This window comes from Pyxicephalus adspersus, chromosome 2 (genome assembly GCF_032062135.1).
Source record: "Pyxicephalus adspersus chromosome 2, UCB_Pads_2.0, whole genome shotgun sequence".
In the NCBI taxonomy this organism is placed as follows: Eukaryota; Metazoa; Chordata; class Amphibia; order Anura; family Pyxicephalidae; genus Pyxicephalus; species Pyxicephalus adspersus.
In genome coordinates, this window is record NC_092859.1 from 18438615 (window position 1) to 18454669 (window position 16055).

Consider the following 16055-nt stretch of genomic DNA (forward strand, 5'->3'; position numbering starts at 1 on the left):
GGGGGAATTCATTTGCCTCTGTTTAGTAACCTATTACGACAACCTGACTATGTCGTCCTTTGGTATTGGATGTTTGTCATTTAAAATACTGTATGACACCATATATTAAGCTATTGAATTGAACTCTTTATGTTTTCTCATTATCAACTAATGTGTTTTCAACAATCGTGTTGTTTCTAGTTTACCACAATGTTCTGTCAAACGTTATACTACCCCTGAGGAAGCCCCTAGCAGGGGAAACGCGTTGGGTTACGGTCTGGATTTCTGGAACATCTTTGACATAAGACTCTTGAGTGGTTGTTTTTTGTATAGTGCCATCGTGGATGGCCTAATGGATCACTAACAAGCGTAAGAATCTCAAACATTTGTATTGTATTTCTGAGAAGCACTGTATCACAAATACAATATTTTGTCTTTAAAGACCCCTTTGTTTTGTCTTTTTTATGTTTATATAGAACTTTTTGGGGTTGGAAAGTTGTATGTGAGCATAGCTCAACGATAGACACCTCATCTACTGGTTTTTGTTTGTTGTTTGACTAATTGCCCACACTCCCAACTTTCTCACAATTTCTTCATGGCCCTAAACTGGCTGAATGTGAAAATGGTGCAGTGAGCTGCAATGCTGCTCATTTTGCCCCCAATATTAATTTTTCTAAGAGCTCATTTTGTCTGCAGAATCATTGGTTTATGAAATGGCTACATGAAATTAGTATACCCTGGTCTACACCTTTCCTAACCAGACTTTTTACCCTTCTATAGGGTACATACTGATCTTGCCAGAGTTGCAATATACTTATCACTTTCTGTGACTTTATAAAGCATCAAAAGCAATGTTAGTTCTTTTTATAAACTGTTGCATAGATAAAGTATGGGGAGTAAAAGTTGTCACCCCAGCACATGATGTGTTACTAGCCACATCATAAATGAGAAAATACTAGGAAAAGAAAACAAAATCAGCCACCACATCTGACTCATATGCAGCAAAATATACCTGAAAATACCTTGTTTCCCAAAATCAGTTTAACTCTTGTTAGCTGCATTCCATCTGCGGGAAACAAAACTAATTGTACTGAATGAATAGCAGCCAGGTATACCTTTTATTAGCCATATGTTAAAAGAACTGCAGTGTCAGTGGGTACAGCAGTCCCTTCTTTCTGACCAATATGGGATTTGTTTTTGCATTGTCCGTGTCATGTGTATTTCTACATTCTCATACTGCTGACTGTGTTGAGTAATTGGAAAATGTTTCTTCCTCATTCCTCAGCTGGTAACCCCTCCCGTTCACATTTCTCACTTTCTGCTTCCTGGTATCACTATCAACATTTTCTGATGACAAGGCAAGAGAAGAGCCCAATCTCGTGACCTGTAAAAGGTAAACTCTGTTTGTTTTCAATATTCACCCAACAGATTTTATTTTTTTATCTGATTCTTAAAAATCTTATATTGTAGAGTTGCACACCTTCAGTCTACGTTCATTTAAGTATAGCAACACAGATAGCTTTCTGAAATGTTAGTTTGCAATCTTGATGCAATTTGGATGTTTATGCAGATTCCCCTTTATTTTCTGTTGTCTGTCCGGGAAAGGAAGCGAATGGAGATCTTCCCAAGTGGAAAGACAGCATAAAATAACCTGGGAGAGGAAAAAGCAAAAAAAAATACACTTTGATGGAAATCACCAGACCATTCATCCCAACAGTATGGTATTTGCCTGTAAACGCCTCTCTTGTGTAGACAACCAAAATTTGGGAGCAACGTAGTTGACATTGGGTCCATGTTCCAGATATCACCAATATTCAATATTTTTCTAAACCCTCCATTTCTTCTTCAGGGTTTGGTATTTCCCTTGGGTGAAGCAGCTGCATCTGGCAGCCTGAATATTGACATATTCCGAATTCCAATATTAAATACAAAATTCTCACAAAAAGAACAAATACCTTTTATCAAAAAGAGATCACTTTGTTACCTGAGGGATTCCTAGGATTCTTGAAGGATCGTTATAACAGCAGTGAGATGAAGACCTCCTTCTCTCTCTGGATGGTTCTCTTATTTTTTACCGTTTTTTGTCAAGCTTAGATACGGGCCTGTGATCTTCCACCTTGTATGTAAGTACACAGAGTTGCCTGCAGATTTAATGGCCACACAGGAAAACCATTATGATGGGAAATAGATAGGCTGCCATTGCAGATCTTCCAAAACTTCTATTTTCTATACTAAAATGCTGATCTAGAAGCCACTAGATAATTCTCTAGTAGATTTCAAAAATAAGTTCAGAATCTTTATTCCATATTATAGCCCCAAGCGATTTTCTCTGTTTGCTCTTTAGAATTGTTTCTTTAAAATGGGTCATGTCTGCATGGATACAGTTCTGACACATTATGATATTCAACAAAAGGATATTAAAAATAGGAATTTGATGCAATAGGTAGAAACTTGCCAATGTAACGATTCCTGCACACATATACAGTGATACCTCAGCTCGATACCTCAAGTGACCCTGCTAAGGAATTTTTTGGCTAACAAAGATTTTTTTCTGCTGAGTTTCGGCCTCGGCTAATGAAGATGGACTCTAACAAATGCATTTGTGGATGTGCGATAGCAAACTGCAGCCGTGGTGAGCTGTCTTGAGCTGTATTTTAGTTTAGTTTCGGCTAACAAAGATTTCGGCTAACGAGTGTAATTCCGGAATGAATTATCTTTGTTAGCCGAGATATCACTGTATTTATTAACATATGCAAATGCTTCATCAAAACAATAAATCCTTCCGAAACAAAATCTGCATTCTTGTGTTTAGCATACCTTAGTATCTAACCAGATAATAGTAAAATATCCCCCAATTTTTAATCTCCCAACCTTTTTCCCACCCAACCCAATCTCATAACTAAAAGTAAATAGGTTATACCTACTCTTTGCTCTGGACACTTCTTGACCCGGAATTTCACATTTTGCACTTATATTCATTGTTCTTACTTTCAGTTAACATTGTTCTTCTTATTTCTTTTTCTTGTATTATTAGGGATGAAACTACATACTGGTTGGATTTTTGTGGGATACTCTATCTTACAATTATTTTATTATACTATATTGTTTTTCTGTTGATTTTTGAAGTACTTTTTTTTTAATTGTAATAAAAAGACTAAAAACAAAAAAAATAAAGAAATTGTACCTTTTACCATCGGAATGCATTCTTCATGCTCTAGTCCACTTGCTTTGCCAATGATGACATACACTTCTTATATCAGCAAAATATTTTAGTTAAAACCCCTAATGTTATAAAATTGTGTTGGGACTTTTGGACCTTGAATTGTATTCACTGGGCTTCGGCTAGAAGAGACCCATCTAATTTTCAAGTGAAGCCATACCACAGTCATTGTGCTTCTTAGATGAGTTTGACATATCTGTTAATAGCTGAAAACATTTTAGAGTCATCACAGATGTACTCCATTGATTCTCTCCTCTCCGGGACAGATGTAAAAGTGACTTCATTGCTAAGATGTCATCACTCAAGATTGTGCCTTTATTCTTCCTTCTGAGTTCTGCAGTTATCTTCTGTCAAGTGCAAGAAATTAATGACAGACCTATAATAGGTAGGTGTCAACATTTTTATTGCATGGAAATATTGAGTGTGTTGCATAGTATATATAAAAATGCCAAAAAGAGAAACAAAATAAAAAAATAAAAAAAATCTTTCTACATTTTGGTTAGCTCCCACACAATGCAGGTATTTGGAAATGTAGAGAATGTCCTTATCTATAACCCCTGTGGCCACCATACTGATATGTCCATCTTTCCTAAATTTCGGAAGCAGATATGTTGCTGCCCAGATGGCCATATTAGTTATTTCAACACACACATTTGCCTTGTGTAAAATTCACAAGTATTAATTCTTATGGTTTCTTAATTCTGACTCAAGCTATATGACCATTGAAAATAATAATGTACTATCTGAACCATGTAACACATCATTCCATATAGTCTCAGTAACAAGTACAATTTAATAGGCCAATATAAAATAATACATTTAATTTAGGTTGTGGCACATACCTGGTATTACACATACTTTAGTATATCATGTATTGATTCTCTGTCTGAGGTTAAGTACTAAACATTGTTTTTACTCATTCTACATCAGTAGCTTGCAATAAAATAAAACTTGGTGATCTTGCTAAGGCTATGTACACACTTCCAATTATTGTCGACTATCGATAATTATAACGACTGCATGATGCATGAACGAGTGCTGTACATACTATGGAGAGGGGAGGGCCAGAACAACGGAGCCGCACCCCGCTGCACCCTCTCCCCCTTCACTTCCATTACGATCATTCGTCGTCCGTGGGTCTGCCAGGGTGGTCGTTCGGACGATGGACGACGTGCGCTGTACACACATAAGATTATCATCCGATATCAGCCCTGAGCCAATTATCAGCACGTGTGTACCTAGCTTAAAACTAAATACCAGTTGGGCTTTTACATTGTCACTCAAAAATCATAGGAAGACATTACAAGTAGCTATGCCAACACATTGTACAGATTTGGTCCCCGGTTGTCAGGACCTGGAAGCCAGTGTGGGGCAATCATGTGTGCATAAAGCTGGAGTTAATGCAAGTAGACAAAAAGTGGGTGAAAGTTGGTGAATGAGGGTCGGTTTCAGGTTTGCATTTCCTTTTTAATGTGCAAATCATTTTTTCATTTAGATCCGCCATCATCATCCAGGGTTCTGCGGAAGTTCTGGGTTCCTCCAGTTTATAGGGGTTCTTTGAGCTGGGACTGATTGTCCTCCCATAAGACAGTGTGGAGGCCAAAACCACTTGGTAGAGACAGTTGATTGTAGCCAAGGATCTGTCTAGATGTATGTTAAGTTGGCAATCTGACCAATGTATGGGCGGAATTCTTCCAACCGCTAACCATTGTTCACATTAACTGTTTATAGCAAGGGTTCCTCCACATGTGCAAAATATTTTAGGGGTTCCTCATGTGTAAAAAGCACACCATGTCATTACCTTTATCCGTAGGTATGAAATGAATGAAATCCTCCTAAAAAATGTTGGAAATAAATTCCATACTTACTAACAATTTCCATAAATATTGTATTTACCTTTTTCACGGGACTGTACATACAGTAAATACCTTTCTTCTTGTCTTCTTTAGGAATTATAACACAGGAGGTGTCTGATGAAGTATTCTTCCAATATGGGAAAACCTACATTGCAGACTCTTATGTGAAATATCTGGAGTCAGCTGGCTGCAGAGTCGTCCCTATCAGGTGAGGGCCAATATCACACAGAACGTATTTATAACTTTCAGATGATAGGTAAAATGCAATAAATAAAAGTGTATAAAGTTCGACTAGAATAAAGGATAAAGTTAGCAGTAGGTAATTACATTCAGCAGAACTTTTCCATTGTTAAAGATGTTTAAATGCTTATCTAAGCATCTTTTTTAGTTCTAAAGAGTGTAAGGAACCCATACCTAACACTTATAGCTAATATCCAATACTATGTTCAATATTAACATTTTATTTTCCTTTTACAGAGCAGCTTGGTAAATGTAAAAAAAAAAAAAAAAATAGGATTTCAGCTTTCCACCTTCTCAAACTAATTAACCCCCCTAGCGTTCTAATTCTGTCAGTTTTTTGATGCAAAAAGTGGTCCTAATTTTTTTGCATAGAAATTTTTGTTTATATTGTGGGCCTGTATTTTTTAGGATTAACTGTAATTTAAAATAAAATATAAAATTAAAAATGTACTAGTTTTTATTTCATGTTGTATAGTGTTTTTTTACTGTAAAAACCATTTAAAAGCAGAATACATTGTAATCTGGTTTTAAATTTCCCGCCTGGCCACACCCCCCGAATACATCACCCCTCGCATCACCTAGAAGATGTCACATCCTCCCAGGTGATGTACCGCCCCGCCTCACCCCGACGCTGCTGCTGCTGCAGACCTTCTGCATTGTGCATCGCATCTTCCAGAAGATGCAAGCAGCAATAGCAAATTCCGGGGGTGGTGCCAGGTGCCATCGCCCCCCGATTTAACTATTGCTGCTCGCATCTGCAGTGAGATGTGAAGCACAATGCAGAAGTCCTGCATTGGGCTTCACATCTCACTGCTGATGCGAGCAGCGGCGTGGCTGGGACCCGGGTGGTATTAAAAAGCAGATTACTCAGTAATCTGCTTTTAAACTTTCCGCTCCGCCACGCCCCCCGACTAACCGGCGGCCTGGCATCACAGCGGGACCAGATTGCCACTGGAGCCCGGGGCAAAGGTAAGGGGGCTTCTAAAGTTACCTCGAGTGTTACTCGGGATTACCGTTTTTTGCATGTAAAATCCACCCCGAGTCGCACTTGGGATTACCGCTAGGGGGGTTAAACGATTTAGAAAATTTACTGAAAACATTTTTTTTAATTTATTTTTTTAGTCCCTACTGTAAAAATTATAGAAAAGTATAAAATATATGAAAAACACTATGAAGTCTAGTTATAAAGCAATTATTCTGGCATTCACTGAATCATTTCCTGGTGGAGAATCTTCCAGGTCCATGTGTTTCAATAGTGAATGTTATATATATATATATATATATATATATATATATATATATATATATATATTTATATTATCTTATGCTGTTTAGAAGTAGAACAAACCTACCATACCGTGTTTCCCCGATGATAAGGCATCCCCATCAAATAAGCAACCCCCCGATTTTTGCTCAAAAAATTAAAATAAAGCACCTCCCGCAAATAAGACACCCACCGATAGCTGATACTGTGTGCCTCTGTGTGACTGCTCGATGCTGGCTGCAGTGCAGAGTGAACCTGAAAGTAACTTCAAAGCCAGGAAGGACAAGCAAGCTGCTGATCCCTGCCCTAACAGAGTCTGTTACCGGCAAGTCAGTGATCAGAAGGGGACAATGAATGGCACAGAGTGATCAGAAGGGGACAATGAATGGCACAGAGTGATCAGAAGGGTACAATGAATGGCACAGAGTGATCAGAAGGGGACATTCAATGGCACATGAGTGATCATGAGTGATTTTCAACAATAAATGTGTACTGTAGTCTTCTTCATGGAAAAATAAGACATCCCCCTGAAAATAAGACCTAGGGCATATTTTGGCATTTCAAAAAATATAAGACAGTGCCTTATTATAGGGGAAACAGGGTAGTCTGTTAAATCAAACAACCATACAATGAAGAAGGGATACAAATGACAACAGGTTTCCATTTGTTGTTGTTACTTATCCATGGTATTATGTATTTGATCTTGTGGGAAATATAGAGTGTTCTTTTTTCCTGTGTTGTAACACAATACCCTGTTTTTAATGACACCAGTGTTCTTTAAGGCCAAACAATTCATGTTTAGACAACAAAAATATGATTTTAAAGGCATGTTACAGTTTAAATACCATTAAATTTTATTTTAAGCTATTTTATATGCCTTTATTATTTGCTATCCAATAGGACAAAAAGTAAAATATCTTTGATTAAAAGCTTTGTCTAAAAAATAAACATTACTTGATGCGTTTCGTCAAATGTCTGCTTCATCAAGAGTAATTCCAAGACAAAATGTTCATATAAATTAATTCATGTCATTTAATATTATATACATTATATTTGATTTGTATTTCATATTTAATCTGATTTACAAGCGTGTTCAGAGCTACAATTCTAATAAAGTCATGTTAATGATGTTTAGGTTGAATCTGAGTGAAGATGAATATCTCTACCTCTTTCACTCCATCAATGGGTGAGTTCTCTGTTTTTATTTATTTTATAGAACCTATTTATTTTGATAACGCTAGTAGTTATTTTTCATGGGCATTAGTGTGCTACCTAATAGATCCATTCAGTGGGCCACATGACCATTTTATTTAGATTAAAAACCTAAAGCTGAGATATATATATATATTGTTGGAGCTGTCATTTTAATTGATCCCGTCACCTATTCAAGTAAACAACCAAAAGGAGGAATATTTTTGCTTCGCACTGCAGTCAGAATATATATATATCCTATATAGGGCTGAGCTACAAACCATTTGTTTTATTAGTTTGCCTGATATAATATAATAAAGAAACTGTATTACAATGCATGGGATACATGTCTATGGGTTTTTTGCCTTTCTCTTGACTACTGGGTGTATAGGTTTCTATCTTGGATTTCTAGTTCATTTATTTCATAAGTGGTTGAACTCAATGGACTTGTATCTTTTTTCAACATGGCTAACTAGCTACGTAACTATGTCTATATTTTTGACAGTGTCCTTTTACCTGGAGGAGCTGTTGATCTTCTGAACTCAAGTTTTTCCCGGACAGCTGCATTATTCTATAAACTCTCTATTGAGGTGAGTAAGTATGGCATTTGCATTGAGTGGTGGTAAAAAGCCTTTGTATACGTTAGGTCAGTGTCTCTCAACCAGTGTTCCGTAGAGCCCCAGGGTTCCCCCAAAGGTTGCTAGGGGTTCCCAGAGCCATGACCAATTTGTCCCTCTCAAGTCAGGTTTATCTGACACCAATAATCTATTTAGCTGTCTGTAAGGGTGACATTCTTCATACTGGCCAGCAATGTAAGAGTCGTTCTTCCTACTGACCACCAAGCTAATATATTGTGAGCTATGGCTATAGTAGGTATAGAAGAGGTTCCCTGAAGAATGGAAAGTTAATTCAAGCGTTATTGTTAAAAAGGTCAAGAAACACTGCAGTAGAGTATTAGAAGCAACTGTATTATGTCTCCTGGCTCAGTGATGACAAGTCTTAAGCCAACTAAGGTGCACTATCACCCAGACTATGGAAGTACAAGGAAGGTTTCCAATACCCAGACATTTAAATATTCACAAAGTCTTAACAAGCAGCAAAATAGATACAATCCCTCATTGACCTCACTAGCTGCAGGTACTGTGATGTAGTTCACCCTAAAGTATTCCCAACCATCACAAAAAAAACATCTCTGAAGTTCATTTGTTTCTAACAGGCTGCCAAAATGTTGGTACAATTAGAAGTAAAAAAGTACTTCTGTTGTTATAATTTCAAGGTGAAATTCCCACAATGAATATAGCTAGAGGTGAAAGAGATGCTTTCACTGCTTGTCCAAATTATGCAAATACTTCAGTGTGTATGATCTGGGCAACAGTTTAGTTTAATCTTTTTGTAGCTTGTGTAATATTTCTTCCTGCATTTTGTGTTACTAACCATAAAAGTTGTTTTTTCCATAAATTTTATTTTTGCTTCGTGTTTGTTTCCATCGTTATCCTCAGGCGGCTTCTTCTGGAATATATTTTCCTATCTGGGGGACGTGTATGGGGTTCCAGGTCCTTACTGCTCTAACAAGTGAAAAGAACTTACTAAGTAACACATCGGCTGAAAATATATCACTTCCGCTAAACCTTATGGATGGTAAGCATGGTTGTAGGGTGGGCATGATAAAAAATGATTTCTTGGACAGCTTCAATTAAAGTTGCACCACTCCATGACTTTTCAGCTCATACAGTCATTTCTGTTATGATTTCATGATATGATATGAGGGTATGACTTTTTTAGTGTGTATATATGTGTATATATATATATATATATATATATATATATATAATCATCCCAAGGTATACTCCTTTTTACGTTTATACTATGAGCCTGTTTATTTCATACCGAGACCTCTTTTCTTTCTCTGCTGTTCAATTGTTATACTGCTTGTGGCCAGCAGTGGTCGCTGTGGTATTGTGATTCATATAGCAGAAACATATACAGTACATTGTATGCAGTTTTATAGGGCTGTGCCCCAAAACATGATTATAATAGTACGCCCCCTATGTATTTCATTAAAAAAAAAATGCACTTTTTTAATTTATCATAATAATCTGCTCCCATGCTTATTAATAATAATAATAATAATAATAATAATTATTATTATTATTGATATTATTATTGTAATTATAATAATAACAATCTGCAACAATACTTCATTATGATAATCTTCTCTTATATTTTAATATAATAAAAATAACAATTTGTTCCCAAATTTCCTTATAATAATTATAACATTATGCTCTCATGCTTACAAATATTCTGCAAGTACACTTCAGTATAATAATCTTTTCCCATAATAATAATAATATAATTTAGAACATAAATATATAATATAATAACATAATATTTTTATGTCTATTTTGTGCAAAAAATATCTGCTGATCCTGCTAGAAATTCAAAGCTGTTTGCTTTTCCCTACTGTTGGATGCATGGGTATAAAAATGATACAGAAGCCAATATTTTGCAAATGGATTTCATAGAAATCTAGTATGTCTATGGGATGAATTATTAAATTTAATAAACCTTCTCCAGTCTGTAAGTATCGTAGGCTACCTACTAGGGAGGATCTCCTGAAAATAATTGCTATTGATCATTGATGTTTTACAAATTTACCATTTTTGTTACGCCCCGGCCAACAAAGAATAGGATAGAACAGGGCCCTTTTTCTTGATTTTTGGCAAAGTTGACCTTCTACAAAATGAACATGGGGTAAGTGTTACATTCCAGTAAGCACAAGGTAGAAATGTAATTCATGTTCATTATTCTAGTGTTTAACCTGACACATTTCCCTTGACATTGTCTCTTCCCTTCAGACATCTCCTCCAGCAAAATGTTTCGCCATGCTCCTCAAGAATTACTCCACGTTGTATCTACAGAGAACATAACTGCCAATTTTCACCGCTTTAACTCCAGAGGTGAGAATATGCCAGTATAATGATCTGACACACTGATATTTATCTATAGACCATGTGGGCTTAGACTTTTCTTAACTATATTAATTATGTATTAGATTGGCCATTCTCTGCTTCAATAAGTTTTTATTGATATTGATTTTTAAAACCATACAACAATGTAAACAAAGGATAAGAATAAGAAGATTTACTAGATCAGCTATTTTCAACCAGGGTTCCTTTAGAGCAGCCATTTGCAACCAGAGTTCCATGAAACCTTGGGGTTCCTTCAGAGGTTATTAGGGGTTCCTTTAAATTTGGCTGATCAGTCTTCCTTTTGATGGTGCCTGCATAGTCCTGGGTCTAACACTATTTAGCAGATCCAGTGGCATGACACAAATGTTCTTTGCAGGCATTCTGGCAACAAATAGAAGAGGCATTTTTCCACTTTAACCATGAAAAATTGCATGTAGCAGATCTTTACACATGGACATCGCCAGATGGTCAATATCGCAACCATATTGTCTACATACTTTGCAGGTGGAGATGGAAGAGTTCTTTACAAATAGCTAAAACAAGACCTGAAGCTGACTCAGATCATCAGCTGCTAATTGCAAAGTGTAAAATAAAACTAAAGACAATAGGAAAAGCTTGCAGACCAACAACATATGATCTTAACAATATTCCACATCACTTCACAGTGGACGTGAAGAATAGGTTCAGAAGATTAGATCTTGTAGATAGAATGCCTGAGGAACTATGGACAGAAGTACGTGATATTATCCAGGAGGCTACAACAAATAGTTACAACAATCAACAGCGCAAGGAAATAGGGACAAGCAATGCAATGGGAAGGACCAGAGATCTTTTTAGGAAGATTGGCAAAATCAAGGGAACTTTCCATGCAAAAATGCTAATGGAGAAAGACAAAAACGGAAGGGATCTGACAGAAGTAGAACATGAGGAGAAAAGGTGGCAAGAATATACAGAACAGCTACACAAGAAGGACGTAGACAGTACTTACACTAAAGCTACGTACACACGGCAGATTTTTATCGCCCGATAATCGGCATAGGCCAATTATCGGGCGAAAATCTTCCGTGTGTACAGTCGGTGTCGTCCGGACGACCGACCTGCCGGATCCACGGACGATGGACGACAGCCGATCGAGAAGTGAATCGCTTTCAGTGGAGCAAAGGCTATGTTTTCCCACACACTGAAAATGCAATTTGGCTATCACAGTATACCGCCAACTTTTTTGTTAATGAAGGTATTATGATTAGAACAGTGGTGGGCCAACAGTGGGCCCCTGTGTAAAAATGACTTTGGGCCCCCTGCCACTTTGACTTGAGGCTTCTGTGGGGGGCCCTGCTGTCTGAGGAGGGTCTGGGGCACTTGTGCAGTGGCTCAGTTTGCACCTACCTATATTCGCCCCTGGTTCTCATAATGTGCAGATAGTGGGTAATAGACAGTGTTTATGTGATACTTCATTGCTGTAAGTTAACAAGTTAGCCATACAATCATGGCTAGATAACAACATGATCATGATGTTCATGCATGCACAGAAACATTCAACATGCACACTTCAGTAAAGATTTGCACGGACACACATTCTCCCGCAGGTCTGCTGTAAATGCAGATTAATTAATTACAGTGTAATTAATTAAATGATACATTGTGTATGTACAATAATTGTATGAGCCAAGGGAGTCTAAAATTAAATGTAATAAAATGATCAAAAAGTTTGGTATGTGATCATTTTCTAAGGGATAGAATTCATGACTACTTTGGTAGTGTTGCCGAGCCTAAACGTCTAAAGATAAGAAGAGGATTAAGAGAAAATTGTCTCTTTAAGGTAGTATTATTATAAAATTGACTAAAATCTTTTATTTATATTCAATAAAATAAATGTCTTAAATGCATACATATAAGGTTTTAGTACTCTGACATTATGAATTTAGATATATTACATCGGGTTAGTTATAATGCACACTAGGGGTCAGCAAACTCCAGCCTTTAAGCCAGATAGGGCCTAGTCAGTAGTCCATTCCGACCTAACACCCCCTGGTCGATCCGGCCTAATCCTGGCCGCCAGGGGTCGGCAACCTGCAGCTCCGAAGCCTCCTTGTTATGCCTCCCTTCCCTATTTACTGCAGCCAGCGTTACCGCTTCCGTCGCCAGGGTAAGGGGATATTCCCTCTCCTCCGTATGCATTGTGGAGGAGAGGGATTTCCATTCAGGGGCCTTCCTGGTGGGGGCGGAGCCATCAGCATGCGACTCGAGAGAGAGTCCGGCGTAGTGTGCCTTCTTGACTTCCTAAAATGGCCTAGTGGCCAAAAAAGTTTGCTGACCCCTGATGTACACCAAACCCCAGTGAAGTGTGAGGGTCAATGGAATAGACTTAGTGGATTGACTGCTTGGTGAGGATAAGTTATCTGTAGAGAGACGTAAAACAACGAAGGTCTTTGTGCTGGTTGCCTGCTAACAGAACACTCTTTTCCTTTTTATCCCAGAAAAGCAATATCCAATCCCATTTTCCCTGTGCACTTGAAAACCTAATCTCTCTCTAACACCATACAGTTATCCTGGGTGTTTGACATATTGCCCATATTCTTCATCTCACTTTGGAGAGTGAATATCTGTTTAGTATTTTACATCTCTCTACAGATAACTAATCCTCACCAAGCAATCAATTCACCAAGTCTTTTACATCAGTTTTTTTTAAGAGGACTACCTTCATGGAAAATCAAGCTTGAACAAGTGTATTCAGACCACTACCCCCTTTTTTGTACGATTCTGGCATTCGAGTACAAGCTCAATTACTGATCTTGTATCCTTTTAACTTACATCACTACCTGGTCAATGTACCAAGGTCTCAACTCCCCTGAGGAAGCCCACGAGGGCGAAATGCGTCAGGAGAGACCATTAACAGGAAAATCACCTATACTGACCATCACTTCACTTGGGTTTGGTGTAAATTATAACCAACCTGATGTAATGTATCTAGATTCATAATGTCAGAGTACTAAAACCTTATATGTATGTATGTTAGGACATTTATTTTATTGAACATAAATAAAAGATTTTAATCAATTTTATAATATTACTGCCTTAAAGAGACAATTTTCTCTTCATCCTCTTCTTATCTAATAAAATGATCAGCCACTGCCACTATCTAAACCCAAAAGCTGGTGTTTTGCTTTCCCTGGTTTCTTCTTTTTTCTTCATTACATACTAATGAAATCATTAAATTAATATAAACATATGATTACATGCAACATTTACCTTTCCAGATTTGCATTCAATAATAATGTGCGTTTCCTAAAAAAATTGACTAATCTATTACCTAGCATGGCCACCTTCTTCACCTTTTATATAGCTGCAATGAGAAGGGGGATATACTGATGGCTGGTTTATACTAACTGGGTACATTTTATTTTCTAAATGTGAATAATATTTCTTTCAATGTTTTCTACAATTGTCTTTTTGTATTACAGCCAGGAAAAATTCTAATCGATTTCCAAATGCCAAGGAGGAGGAATCAGCTCTGATTTACAATTGGTCACCCACATACACAGGGAACATCAGTGGTTACGAGATGGTCTACTTCTTTTAGTCTCTATTGGAACATTTGGTATTAAACACTGAATGAACATGTATCAAGTTAAGCCTCTACCTTGGCTTCTTATTTTGTGTCCTTGAAAAACAATTTTCTTTGCAGGGTGCTGCAAAAAACAGAGATTGCTGCTTACATAATTGGCCTAGAAGCTGATATTGTATTATTATTATTGTTATTATTATTATAAATAGGATTTATATAGCGCCAACATATTAGTGCTGTACATTTAAATAGGGGTTGCAAATGACAGACAGATATAGACAGTGACGCAGAAGGGGGAAAGGACCCTGCCTGCCCTGAAGAGCTTACAATCTAGGACTAAAGAAGAAGACTTTGTTTACAGCTCCCCAGACCAGTTTGCTAAAATAACATAATTTATTTAGAAGATTTTCATCATGGATTGCAAAAAAGCCGGGAATAGAATTCTCAGAGCAACAGACTTGCTTACTACAGAGCCACAATAGCTTGTTGATCTATTAAGCTTCTGAATTACCTCCCAAATGAGAAAAAGGTAAACTGCCAACATATTGCGTTTTTTGCACTTTAAGACCTAGAATCAAAAGAGTGCTGGAAGGACGGCGGCTTTGGGATGGAAGAAATGCCATCGTGTGTATTAAAAACTCAGCAGGCTGCAGAAATGTCTGCATTTTGGGCCCCTGATGGCTATAACCAGAAACTGCTATTTTCTGTAACTTGTCATCTGTTATCAACTAACTTTTTTGTTCTTTGATACTTAGTGTGTTTGTATGTAATTAAACTGAAAGTATCGCTTGCATATATGAAGAGTTTCCTGGGGGTCATTGCAAATAAACTTAAAAGGAATAATGCCAGGGAATTGGAAATCTGATCTTTGAATTACCAGTCTAGGCACCAAGCTCTGCAAACACTCATCAGGAAGAGTGGTGGAAGTGTTAGAACTGGGAATCAGTGGCAGGGATATCTCTGGCAGTGATAAGGAAGGCACCCCAAGGCAGCCATTGCCATCTCATGAAGAACAAGTGCATGAGACAGCAATAGGGTCAAGAAACAGACAACAGGCCAAGATGAAAAGTCCAGGACAGTCGGATATAGGACAGACTAAAGACATATCAGTAACAGTAGACATGGGTAAGCATAGGGAATAGCCAGTGAACAGCAAGAATAAGGCACTGTCCATGGAGAAATAGGGTCAGGAACCAGAGAGCAGGAATACTAAAAATCAGCCTAAGTGGAGCCGATAATATACAGACAATGGAATACAGATGTACATTCAAGCACTGCCAAGATCTGCATACTTAGTCACTGGAAAACATGTGGCATATATTACATTTTCCAACGCATAGAGTTTGATGATTGCGTTTTCATATCAAACTACAGCATTGGTATAATAATGGATGGTATGATTCTGTAAAATTGTCAAAAATAATCACTTCTTGACCCATGACAACCCACACATGTGACAAATTGAGAATCTATGTACACTCGGGAACGTGTACATAGACAATGAACACTATACTGATACATTTAGAAAAAGTTTGTAGAGACATATTCGGTAATGTAATGACACTAACAGGAACTTGTCCACAGAGAACACTTGTCTGCTTCTAAAGCTCCTCTCAAGACTTCCTCTTCTTAGAAAAAAGCACACCCTCTCTCAAAGAGGGAGGACTAACTAAAGGCTCTTGTCAAAGCTATGTCCAACGCACTGTTGGCTCAAAGCTGACATCGGACACTGGAGCTACTGATTGTGTAATATTGATCAACAGTAATA

The 16055-nt window shown here is 37.4% G+C and overlaps 1 protein-coding gene across 1 annotated transcript; it reads left to right on the forward strand.

Annotated features, from left to right (window-relative positions):
• Positions 1 to 1263: 1263 nt before the first annotated feature.
• LOC140322332 (gamma-glutamyl hydrolase-like) lies at positions 1264 to 15082 on the forward strand. Its single transcript, XM_072398910.1, has 10 exons — positions 1264 to 1372; positions 3466 to 3584; positions 5149 to 5263; positions 7695 to 7745; positions 8256 to 8340; positions 9250 to 9388; positions 10609 to 10710; positions 11388 to 11702; positions 11849 to 11956; positions 14184 to 15082. The coding sequence occupies exons 2-10, from the start codon at positions 3491 to 3493 to the stop codon at positions 14300 to 14302; spliced, it is 1128 nt and encodes a 375-aa protein (XP_072255011.1). The 5' UTR covers positions 1264 to 1372; positions 3466 to 3490; the 3' UTR covers positions 14303 to 15082.
• Positions 15083 to 16055: the final 973 nt, after the last annotated feature.

Bases quoted from the DNA above. Each gene is read 5' to 3' on its own strand.
- LOC140322332 (XM_072398910.1), top strand. From the start codon at position 3,491: ATGTCATCACTCAAGATTGTGCCTTTATTCTTCCTTCTGAGTTCTGCA. The intron at 10,711-11,387 runs GTGAGAATATGC...ATCACTTCACAG, and splicing joins TCACCGCTTTAACTCCAGAG to TGGACGTGAAGAATAGGTTC. The intron at 11,703-11,848 runs GTACTTACACTA...GATGGACGACAG, and splicing joins ACACAAGAAGGACGTAGACA to CCGATCGAGAAGTGAATCGC.